At 38.0% G+C, this 12640-nt stretch overlaps 1 protein-coding gene across 1 annotated transcript in view; it reads right to left on the bottom strand.

Annotated features, from left to right (window-relative positions):
- The window catches only part of capt (adenylyl cyclase-associated protein 1), a 20175-nt gene extending 7535 nt beyond the window's left edge, over nt 1-12640 (bottom strand). Inside the window, exons 1-5 of the mRNA XM_014359086.2 lie at nt 11006-12640; nt 8591-8812; nt 3167-3569; nt 998-1279; nt 293-525 (exon numbers count right to left, since the gene is read on the bottom strand). Of these exons, the coding sequence (XP_014214572.2) occupies nt 293-525; nt 998-1279; nt 3167-3569; nt 8591-8812; nt 11006-12605 (2740 nt within the window). The 5' untranslated portion in view covers nt 12606-12640. The remainder of the gene's footprint in view (nt 1-292; nt 526-997; nt 1280-3166; nt 3570-8590; nt 8813-11005) is intronic.

Raw genomic sequence — 12640 nt, 5'->3', positions numbered from 1 at the left:
ATTTTATTGGTTCTAATAACTTTGTCAACCATGAAGTCCCTTGGGAGTAGGTAGTAGAGAGAGAGAGAGAGAGCGGTCAATGTACTGTGTCTTATGCTCGTGCGATTCAAGCTGAGATTTTCTACGATTCCACGGCTGCTTGTAACATAACAGGAAAACACACTTCTGTTTTAAATAAACCATGAGTACATAGAGGCCACCAAATCAACATACTATATGTACACCACGCATCAAAGACAAAAAAAAGCGCATGCTGAGACGAAAGGAGAAGAAAAAAGGAAAATCGGCTTACTTTTCGTGATGTTCTCGCCCTGGTTGATCTCGGCGAAGAGAGCACTGCGATCGTCGTTGGCGTCGAATAGAACGGGCTCGGGCATTGGCATCATGCACGGCGGCGGGGGTGGTGGCGGGCCTGTCCAGCTTTTGGCCCACACCAGGCCGGTCGTGTGGTGCTGCTTCACGAACTGGTGCAGATCCGTGAGTATCTTCACCCAAGCCTCGCACCACTCCACGTGTGTCTTGTCCCTGAAACAACAAAAAACGATCGGTTGCTTTACGTTCCACGTACACCTTGCTTGCTTTTCCTCGGTTGGATCCGTAAATTTCACATACAGGGTGAGTCGTTTATCTCGAGGACAACGAAATACTTATACCTTGACTGAATCTGATTATTACTTCAAAATGTGTTTGGGACAAAAGTTTTGCTTCAAAGATTAGGTCACCACGAGATTCTATGGTGAAAATATATAACTACAATTTAAAAAAAAATGTTTTTTGATACAACGAGATAAGTATTTCATTGCTCATCCTGTATATTCAAACTACAAGTCACTCACACCACACACAGAATGGAATGTAAATTGCAGTTGAAGAGCTTCATCTTCGTTAAGATTATTGTTCTAAAACCATGTTGTGTTGGTGCAAAAAAAAAGAAATCTATCCACCTCTGCACGCATAAAAAAAAAAAAAAAGGAAAAAAGATAAGGAGGAAACCCACTTTTCCTTCCACTCCATGCGCACGCGGTTGATGTAAAATTGTGCAGAGTTGCTCATCTCCTTGATGTGGGGCGCAGGAGTCGCGGCAACGGTGACCCAGCCGAGGGCCAGGACGCTCTCGCCAACTGCGGACAGGTGGTTGAAGAAATCCGAGCCCCTGTTCTTTTCGCGGTACTCCAGGACCGCGGAGATCTGCTTCGAGGTCGGGGCCAGCAGAGCTACCAGCTCGGAGTCGCTTGGCGCTGGACGCGAAGCTGCGGTCTTCAAGAACTCCAGCTGGATCCTGTAAGAGGAAAAAAATGGTCGATGTTAAGCTTCTTTATTAATTTTGAAATTTTTTCTTTTTTTCCGAACTTTTTGATGCTTTTTCCATGTAGTTTTACCTCCAAAAATTGAAATTGGAGAAAAAATTCCCCTCGAAACATATTTTAAGGTATTTAATCCTCGTAGGATTTCTTTGTCAAGTACTGTAATTTTATCAACTTTTACTTATCCATAGATTAACTGAGAAAAAAAAATTACCAAAAAAATATTTACTAGTACTAAGTAAACAAGACAAAATATTTTTAATGTTTAAGAATGTTTTTTGTTGTTTGAAAAAAATATTTTCTTGAAGTAAAAAAATACAAAATCTTGTTTTAATGGATTATTTACTTACTCGGAACTATCCTATTAGTAAACATCTTCTTACATTTTTTATTTAGCGATTGATTTATCGACCATGTGAGAAAGCGATGAAGCAATTGGCCTTAATTTATAAATTTTTAACCATTTTTCTAGATCGAGATGAAAATTAATTTTCGTCACGAAAAAAGTGTATACGAAAGCGCGAGCGGCACAGGGAGGCAGAGAGTGTGCGCATACGTCAATAGTTACAAAAGCGTGAGGAAAATCAATCGAGCGTACTAGCAACTCGGTCAGTACTGCACTATTGGATACGAGCTTTGGTTGCAATTATCGAAACGCACGCCCAATCGGAACTCATTCACGGAGAAAGGTTCCGATTGTACAGCCTTTTGAACGATCTCTCGCTCTTTAAACAGAACTGCATTTGGAAACATCTCTTTGGCGACAGATCATATGGAAAAAGTGTCATCGTTTTTTTTTTTTTTTTTTTTTAATTGAAAAATTGCCATGACAAAGATAGAATAAAATGATTTTGCTCTCTCGCAAGCGACATTAATTGAAAAAAGGCACTAAAACTTCTTGGCTCTTAAATCAATTTTAAGATGAATAATATAGGTACATCAAGAAGTTTCAATTTTATGCTTTTTGAGTGATTTTAACTGGAAAAAAAAAATTCTTCGAACTAAGAAAATATTTACAAAAATAGTACCAAATAAATATTCTTTAAAATGAAGATAATGCATTAAGAACATTTTCACGTTTTCTAAAAAATAAAGAGAACATAATTTTATATCAAGAGATTATGCAATTAGAACTATTGTAGTGAATATTTTCTTGATTTTAAGGAATTGCTTTTCAGTGTAATTATAAAGAAATATCTTTGCCTGTTAAAAGTTTCCAGCAACAAATAAAAAATGTTAAATAATGCTGAAAACAAATTGCGTTCTTTTTTACAACATTATATGTGCGTATGAATTTTTTCAATATTTTTTTTCCAGACGTATTTTCGAGAAAAAAATCATTCAACTCCGCAATTAAACGTAAACTCGTATGGGTCAGTTATTAAATTATATTCATACTACCATTAAAATAAATCAAAATATTTTTTTTTTTTAATTTCTCTTAGTTAAAATTAATTTAATTAAAAATAAAATGTCTTTTTAAAATAGAAAAAACAAATTAAAAAAAAAAAAAAAAATCACACGAAAAATCTCCAAAAAAGTTACATTTAATCAAAAGAGCCTATGTTAAATTGCGGAATAAAATGATAATTTTTCTTGAAAATACGCCTGGAAACAAATGTTGAAAAAATTCTTACGCGCATATCATGTTCTTAAGAAGAACGTAATTGTTTTTCAGCGTTACCTATTAACATTTTTATTTTCTGCTAGAACCTCTTTAAAGTTTTTTTGTTTTCTTTTCTTCCAAGCGAATCAGGTGTAGATACTATTCTTGAAGAATTACGAAAAAAAAAAAAAAAAAAAAAACATCTATAACTATTTTTTTGACAGAAAAACACCCAGAAAAAAAAGGGTACACTCACTTGAAGGCCTTCTCGATGAGCGCCGAGTGCTCGGCGACGAGTCCGCCGATTTTCTGGCTGATCTTAACATAGTTCTGCAGGGGACCCGCGATGATGTCCTCGTAAGCGGCGAGCGACATGCTTTTGACGACCTCGACGACCGAGGGGGCGGACGATACCGTTGAGGCCGAGGACGACTGGGACGGCTCGTCGGCTAGGGAGAGCGAGCGCTCGGGTGACGGGGACTTCGTCTGGACGGCGATCTCTTGCGTTGTCCTTACGACAGATGTCCCGCTCGATTGATAGGCCTGGGACTGGTGGTGCGGGCAGCTCGTCGAGGTCACTTGCTCGAGGCGCTTTGTCACGCTCTCGAGACGGCTCACCAACTCCTCCAAGTGCTCCTCGCGCTCGTCGTGATCGCAACCTGGGGAATTTTAAGGATTTTTTTTTCTTTTTTTTATTACTATCATTTTTTTATTTCGTTTTCATCGTAATTCAGATGGAAGACAATGAATTGGTGGGAGTTTTTTTTTTATCGATACGTGATAAATACGTGGAATTCATGACCTTTCGATGACTGTGCGATGGCGATATTTTGGTGTGTATTATTTTAGGACCAGTGCGGGGATTCGTACTTGATCTACTAAGTTTTTTTATACGCATGAGGCAATATTTTTTTTCCTCGCTTGGCCACGCAGAGGTAACCAGTGTTGGAGGAATTTTGAGTACTTTTAAATACTTTATTGAAAATCTAATCAAGACCTTTTGGTTATTTCATGCATAGCTTGGTCCCAATGAAATATTTCATTTTTTCATTGCGTTTGAAATAAAATTTCAATACACAACATTTGCAAACTTTTTGTTTTTAATAAACTAATTTTAATTAATAAATTTTATTATATTTTATTTGAAATACGATATTGTAATTGTTACGTTGAAGACACGATGTTTGAAATAACAAATTTTAGTAATATTAAATGGTAAACATAATTTTTTTATGGAAAATAATTAATTACATTTTTATTTAAAGGTAACTTTGTGAAAGTAATTTTTATAACTTTTTTTTGCAATTACTTAAATTGAAACCAAATATAATTAATGAAATTGTTGAAATTACTTTGCCAGTGTCATAATAATAAATAAAATAATTTATTTAAATCATTTGACAAGATACGATTGCATTTTTTAATTTTTAATTTTCAATATTGTACTTCAAATCGAGCTTCAAATTAAATAGTTAAATTTTGGAGTATGTTGAAGACATACTTCTAGTATTTATTAAAATAAGCGTAATTAACTGTTATTATTATTATTATTATTATTATTAAAAAGTTTTTTTTTGGATTATATTGCAATTATTATTTCTGTTGAATACAATTTTTCGAGCAATTTTTAGTTATTTAAATACCTATATAAAATTTTTCTCAGCTCTATCAATGTTGTTATAGTGTAATAAACATGTACGTTAATTTTTCTGAAGTTTCAAAAATTCATGTATTGCCTTTTTACTCTCTATATTCATACGCGACAGAGCCGCAGAGAAACATTGTATTGCGAAATTTCGAAAATAAAAGCCACGACGTGTGACATTTCGTAAATATAGAGCAACATAATATAAATAAGTTCGTGGGTATCTTTAACGCTGATGGGCAGCCACATGTGTGTTAAATACATATCTTCCCGTGTCTGAAATTATCTCGAAACAAAAAAAAAAAAAAAAAAAATTAGCCACGGCTTGAGGAAGTTGTGATGAAATTTTATTTGCTTAAAAACTACAGTATTATTCTAGATAATGTGTAGAAATTTTAATCGCAATGGTTTCAGAAGTTTGTATAGTTTTACTATTTTTAAGATATCGTTAAAAGTTTGAAGACTACGTTAATAGTACATGTTTTACGGTGTTGACCAGAACAAAAGGTTGTAAGTACACTAACTGAGATCTTGAGTATTATTTTTCAATATTTCAACTATTTCGTAATGTTATACAATATCAGTATTATCGAAAATTATTATTGGGAAACAACTTTTTTTTTTTTTTTTTTTTTTTTTTACAAAAATTAACTTCAGAAATATGAAAAAAATCTTCGATAACCCCTTTCAGGTGTCATATAGGCAGGTATGCAGGATTGTATCATTACTAATCCAACGGCCGGCAGTTTTATCCGATTCGTTCAGACATTCTACTCTATATTATACCTATTTATAAACTCAGTCTACAACATAAGCTCCACATTAGTGATTTTATTGTGTTTTTCTTAATAAAAGCTTACTTTGATTTTAGACAGAATTGAGACAAAAAAAAATCTTAAATAAACAAGCATATACACCACTGGCTGAATTATACATCTCTATAAATATGTTACAATAAATATACACAAATTCTCTTCCCCCTCATCAAGTGCCATCTACGTCTCTTTCCATAGTAATTGCAAAAGAATTAAAGTTATAAATGTATGGGTACATATTATTATTTCGTGTGGACGCTGTGCGAGAGAAATTAAATGTATAAAGTCGTGTTCTCAAATGCTACGGAAAGCCAGAGAGATGAAGAGACAACTCGAGCTGAGAGGGCAGGTGTGCGACATCATAGAGTTTGTGACACTATTATTAGAGGCTATATGCGCGCGTAGGCAGAAATTTGCGGGGAAACAAGAACAAAAAAGAGATATTCAGAAGTGCAGTACTCTTTTTCCCTCTTTCGTTGACAGTGACGGCAACTACACTTGGCACCCCTTCGTCTTCTTTTTATTTCTATAATTTTTTATAACTTTTTTTTATTTCGTTACCCACATCTATTTTTAGTGCATGTATAAGATTTTGAATATTGATGAATTTTTATAATATGCCCTTGTTGACGAATAATATCTACTTACAGATGTGGACACGAATACTTTGTCAATTTTTTTTTTTTTTTTTAATTACTACTTAGAACACTGTGCATAACATAATTTTTTCAGCAAAAACAATGCACTTACCATTGCATGCTACTCCAGTAAAAAAACGAACTTCATTAAGAAAAACAATTTTCCTTGAAAGTATTTAAACATTCATACAATAATTTTTACTGAAAAGTTACGTGTAATTTTTCCTTAATGGTAAAATTTTTCTGGCACATTGTGTAATAACTATTAAATTATTTCAGAATTTTATGTAATTACGATTTTTGGTTTGAATTGTTTCTTAAATGATTAGTAACGCATACTTTAGAATATTGTATATCACAGTTACATAGAAAGTTTATTTATGTGGAACAAAAAAATTAAAAATATTTTTAAAAAATTTATTAAGAATTTTTTATAGCTGCTCTTTCAATACCAAAAGTTTTTTATGTAGACAAAATTATCGCTACTCTAAAATCAAACTCATAGAAATTAAAAAATAAAATGTATATTTGATATAAAAATTATCCTTTTACTACAAACAAATATTTAGACCTAAAAAAAAATTACAGTAACCATCAAAACATCTTAATTTTACTTGAGTTTTTATAAAGAAAATTCCTGCAAAAATTCTGTTTGGTCACAATTTAAAAAAAAAATATTGTGTTTAAAATTATATTAAATATACATATTTTAATGTACACAATTGAATTGTTCGCAATAAATATTGGGAGTGTATCCTGTGGTTTTCTCACGTTTCGTTGTAAAGAAGCATATACCAAAGCTTTATTCAAATTCGATTTGATCTGCACTACATTTCAATACTGCATATTTTTAAACTTATGAACTTCAAAAATTAGATTTTTTTTAAATATCAAGGTGTGAAATTCAGTTTTTGAAATCTCTATCGTGCAACTAATCGATTTAGCAATATTTTTAACAAAAAAATATTCATGTAGAATACTCGATGGAGCACTATAAACATGACTCATCCATCAGCATTTAATAAATATCGTACGTTCCGTGAAGAGCTTTTAAAAGCTATTTTAGTAAGCGCATCTTCTTTTTCCAATACTCGCATATAAGTAGAAAAAAAAGTTTAAAACGTAGGAAGTTCGATATCCCGCCCTTCTGCAGTATATACATGTATACTATGTGCAGATTACTCAGTTGAGAAATAAAGAGCTCAAGACCTTACAAAGTCCGAGGTTCGTGAATTTTTAAAGCCCTTTTACATTTTTGAGAATTTTTCGAGTGAGCGGACTTGTCGACTACTCTTATAATATCGTTTTATTTCAACTTCACTTATCGAATCATTAAATTCTTTTACAATATTCTCATCAGAATAAGAGCGACGTAACGATTTCTTACAATAAAGACTAAAAAAAAAAATAATAAAATCAAGGGGTCGTTCATTCATTACGCATTCATGTAAAATATATCAATATCAAGTGTCTTACACATCAAGTGGTAAAAAAAAAAAATCGGTTCAATAGGGAATAAAAAAAATGTCAGTAGAAGGAGTATAATATATAGATTCAGGACTCACAGTGATATCTTCCTGATCGTACAGATCATACTATAAACTTAATCTTGGGGGCTCTGTACCTAAGCAAATGTGTCAAAAAACTAACAATATTCCTTCGGTGATCTAGTTTCTCGTTTTCGTAAAATATCAAAGGACATATAACTTTAATTATTAAAAAAAAGTATGTTACAAAATTTTCACGACACCTTGAATAAATTTTCAAATCACAGTACTTTCCACGTAATTATAAAGCTTTTTTAAAAGCTAATTTGTTTATAATCGCATATTTCTTGTTCTAGATTTTTATTTTCTTTGCTCAACTACTTTACTAAAATATTTAATTCCTTAACAAACAATTACAACTGAAATTTAATTTTTAACAGAACATTATTTCAAGTAATAATCAAATTTAATCATCTGTTGTAAATTTTTTACCAATTAAGAATCATATTTGCCTGTTAATTGAGTGGTATTTTAATTACCAATTAATTCAAATTGGTTCTAAAAATTTTCTCTATTTATTCCCCCTTTTTTTTGAAACTTGAAAAACATTGCTTCTTCTGCAGAGAACATCTATATAATATTTTATTCCAATCATCAAAAATGAAATAACGCGAACTCTGGTACAATACATAGCTTTGTTGAATACTTTTTTTCAGAAACCTGTGCTGAAGTTTTATATTGTGTAGATATCTTAAGTATCTTGTGAATGAATTATTATAGATTCAAGTCTGGATCCTATGGTGCAAAGGTACAGAGCCTTCTTAAGCTGTACAGACAACAAAATAACAAAGAAACGGGGCCAACAGTAAATATTGTTTTCATCGAAACACTGCACGAACATTCCAATAAAGAACGGGGAGGGGTCATATAAAAAAAAAAAAAAAAAAAAAAAAAAAAAAAAAAAAAAAAAAGACGCACTAAATACATACAACAAGATAAATATAAATGATACAGATATACAACAAGTGCCGTACACACACAACAGTAAACAAAGCATTATGTAATATGCGAATGGAAAGAAAAAGGGCCTCTAACCGGGATGCACCAGAGGGCCGAGCGGATCGAAACTGACGCGGTGCTCGGCCGTGCTGCGCGCGGCCTGCAGCAGGTCCGAGAAAAAGCGGTGCCGGCGCATGGCCAGCTCGTCCCGGGCGATCGGTGTGTTAGGCGGGTCCTGCATGCCGCCTAGGCCCTCCGAGCTGCAGCTCGTCTCGGGCTCGTCCTCCTCCTGGGACAGCCATCGGGGCACTGGTGGCACTGCGCACACACGAGACCCGGGCAGACGTGAGGCCGCTGTCCTTTTTTTCGTTTGTTTGTTTGGGTGCAATATTACTTTTGTTGGGAATAATAAGTGTACCTTGCCCCCTTTACTACTTTTTTTTTTTTTTTTTTTTTTTGTTTCCTTTTATTGTGCTTTAGAGTTCGGTTTGTCATGAGATGAGGATGGTTGCTTTCCTACTCGGCGTGATGGTTGGTTCGTTCGAGCATTTCACGTTAATCTTGCGTATAATTCTTTAAATACACAGCATTTTCATTAAAAAAAAAAAAAAAAACAATTACGAAGGAGGATTTTAAAGCTTTAAGAACAATCTACTCCGGGAAAAGTGAAGAAAAGTACGAAAAAGAGACATGTCGCGCTCCAACGAAGATGAAACGGAAGCGACCCCGGGGGGAATCCTGCTTCTTCGCGAATTAAAAGTTGGCGTTATATTTCAAGTCTACAGCTGTATATGGACGCACAAGGTTTGTGATTGCAATTGCACAAGTTGGGATTTTTCTTTCACGCTTTCAAATATACCACTTGTGTAATTATTATTATTTTTTTTTTTTTCAAATCAGAAATTCGATCGCGTTAAAACTGCTTCGTCATGAAGTTTCTTCGATCATGAATTTTATTATCCAACGCAACTGATGTATACTTTGCAAATTTACTCTCGAGAGGAAATTTAATGCATAATCGATGGAGCCGCCACTCGGATGGTTTCGTTGGAGCGTGCCACTTTAAGTTTAGAGGTTGTTGTCCCGTCATCCCCTCGCTGTTATTAACAGTTACAATCCACCATCGGTTCCTTCAATGGAATCAGTCAGTAAAGCGATTAGATGCTGCGGTAAATTAATGCTGTACGCGAAATCACCGTGAAATACTTTAACGATTTAACGGACGGATTTTTATTCTGGAAAAAATTGTCATCACCTACTTGCCTGAACATTTCGAGGTAGTCTTTGGGTAGCAAACAATATTTGAAATCTCGGGCGCGACAATTACAAATCTATGGGAACGAGGGGGCTAGGTTTAAAAAAAAAATATTCGACACTAAACAAGTTCTATTTTTTGTCGCAACAGATAGATTGACACCTTTTTCATTGGTATAAGACTATTATGACACGTGATTCGTTTAGAGAAGGTTAATTTAAAAGCGAGGTTTGAGAAATGAAAAAATAATAATTCAATTTTTTTATATTAAAAAGAAAAAAAAAAAAAGATTTAATTGTCACTTAACTTTGATTTAACGTTTTGGACTCGTGTAAGTTTGAAAGTAATAAATTTTATAACAAGTCTATACTTATAAGAAAAAGTGGTGACTTTTCTTTTTGCCGTTGCGACCCTATTAAAAACGCGAAACAAAAACTTATTATACTTCAACGCACCATTTGGAGTAGTTCTTCTTTATATTCGCACGTCCAAGTAAGAGAAATAACATTCCAAAACGTAAATGACAAAGTTCCGCGATTCCAGGATGTAGGTATACGTGCTGCAAAAAGTTGGATAACTTATTTGAGAAGTAGCCGCGTCTGAGATCGGCCGAGCGTGTATAGATATAGTTTACAGGCTCGTCCTCGTCCGTGTAGCAGATGCAGCCTCTCAAATGCATTATTGATGAAGTGCGAGCTCGCACGGGACATTGAATCCTGTTATTTAATGGAAAACGGTGCCTTTTCAGGTTTTGACAATACGAAAATTAAAAAAAAATTAAAAAAAATCCCATTGTTGGTGAACCACGACAATAAGTGTAAAGAAAGTAGGTACGGCTGTAACGTTTTACAACGAATAAAGTGACAAATGGTAAAAAAAAATAACCTGTACAAAATTTCATTTGATGTTATTTATTTTATATATTAGCCTCACTAAGCAAACACGGTATAACAAATAACACGCACCAAGTTGAGAAAAAAAAAAAAAACAACGTTTGTTTACATGAGTATATTACAGCAACGGCGAAAAGGGTAAGTAATATTCAAGTCAACGGGGCGTAACCAGCGTAGCTCCCAATTAAAAGGTATATTCCAGGCGCACCCCAACCGGTCATTCATGCTCGTTAACCCCCGCAATCAAAGGGGGAGGGGGTGGGTGACCCAAAAACTACCTCGACTACCAGCCAAGCACGCGTTCATTATACCGCGTCCCCGTTTTAAGAGGAGCGTAAACGACCCCCTGAGCACGTAGGGTACCTGGCCGAGGCGGCAAGTCCTTGACGTCCTCGGTGGACCCGTCCTTGGCGAGCGACTCCGTTTCGAAGACCGAGTCGTCCCCATCCTCGTCAGGGCCGTCGTCGATCGTCCTCTCGATGTAGGCCTTCTTGGCGACCACCAGTCCAACGGGGGGCGCCCCGAGTTTGCCCCCCACCGTCATCTTGGTCGTCACGGTCTGCTCGTCGCCGCTGCTCCTGCTGGACTCGGCCTCCGTCTCGTTGCCCGCGTCTGTCTCGCTGCCCGGCGACGGCGGACTCGGCAGGCTCTTGCTGCCCGGCGACGGGCACGGCTTGCCCGAGTGCTGATGCACCACCGGCAGATAATCCCGCAGCCCCTCGTCCTCCCAGGGCGGTGGCGCCGGAGGCCCCGACAACCCGGGCTTGCCGTACTCCTCGTCCGTCTCGTCCTCCCCCTCGTCGTCCTCACCTTCGTCCTCCCGGTCGGTCTCGGCCACGTCGAAGTCTATCGGCGGTGGCGTCGGGAAGTCCAGCCGCGCCCGGGCTTCGTCCAGCCTCTCAAAGTCCGCGGCCTCCTCGGGCGGCGGGGTCGACGGCGGCGGGATGTTCAACAGGTCCGTCTCGGGCTGCTGTTGCTCCACCTCCTCCTCCTCCTTCTCCTCCGAGCCACCGTTCGCGTGGTCCTCGACCCTATGGACGTCGCTCTTCTTGAGCTCGTCGATGATCTCGACTTCGCAGGTGGGCGGTGGAGGCAGCGACTGTTCCTCTCCTTCCGGTGGACCGGCCGTTTCCTCGTCGTCAGCCGCAACTCCGCCAGTCTCTGGTGCCGATTCCACCTCCTCCTCCTCCTCCTTCTGGGACTCGACGATCTCCTTCAGTTCCTGGAGCTCCTCGGTCTCGTCGTTGACCTCGTTGATCAGCTCCTCGATGATCATCTCCTCGATCTTGCTCCTCTCCACAACAGCTTTACTGGCCACAGCCTCCTCGTCCTCGACCACGTACTCGCCCTCGTCCTCGTCGTCCTCTTCTATGACAGTGACGACCTCCTCCTCGGTCTCCTCGCTCTCGCCCTTACCCAGCTCGGGTTTATCCTCGCCGTTCTCCAACGGCAGTGGGGGAGGAGGCGTACCGAGGTGTCGTTCGCTCTTCGGCGTGGCCTCCCCGGTGCTCTCCTCGCCCGACTCCTCCTTGATCTTCTCGAGCAGCTCGCCCTTGCCGCGTATGTCGTTGGCTATCTTCGCCGCGTTGTTCAATATCTCGACCACCTCCTCTCGCATGGCCTCCCTGATGACCTCCCGGTCCACCCCGTTCACCTCCACCACCACCCTCTCGACCTCCTCCTCGTCGACTTCCGCGAGCGTCTCCTTGGGCCCCGTCACAGGGACGGCCGCTTGGGTGTCCGGGCACTTGAACTTCTGGGCCAGCTCCTCCTCGATTTTACGCTCCTCCTCGTCCTCGTCGTCGTTCGTCGAGGAGGAGCTCGACGAAGAGGACGACGACGACGACGAAGACGAGGTGCCGTCGTCGTCTACGTCCTTGGACGACGACTCGTCCTCCTCGTCCTCCTCCTCGGTGCTCGTTCGCCTCGACGTCTTGCCGTGGCACACGCAACACTTGAACATCTTCTATCGGCTTTGTTTACCCTTCGTGTGTATAA

The sequence above is a fragment of the Copidosoma floridanum genome, unplaced genomic scaffold (assembly GCF_036245765.1).
Source record: "Copidosoma floridanum isolate Cflo_tuat_1 unplaced genomic scaffold, Cflo_Japanese_pri ptg000013l, whole genome shotgun sequence".
NCBI lineage: Eukaryota > Metazoa > Arthropoda > Insecta > Hymenoptera > Encyrtidae > Copidosoma > Copidosoma floridanum.
This window is presented reverse-complemented; position numbering and strand designations above follow the sequence as displayed.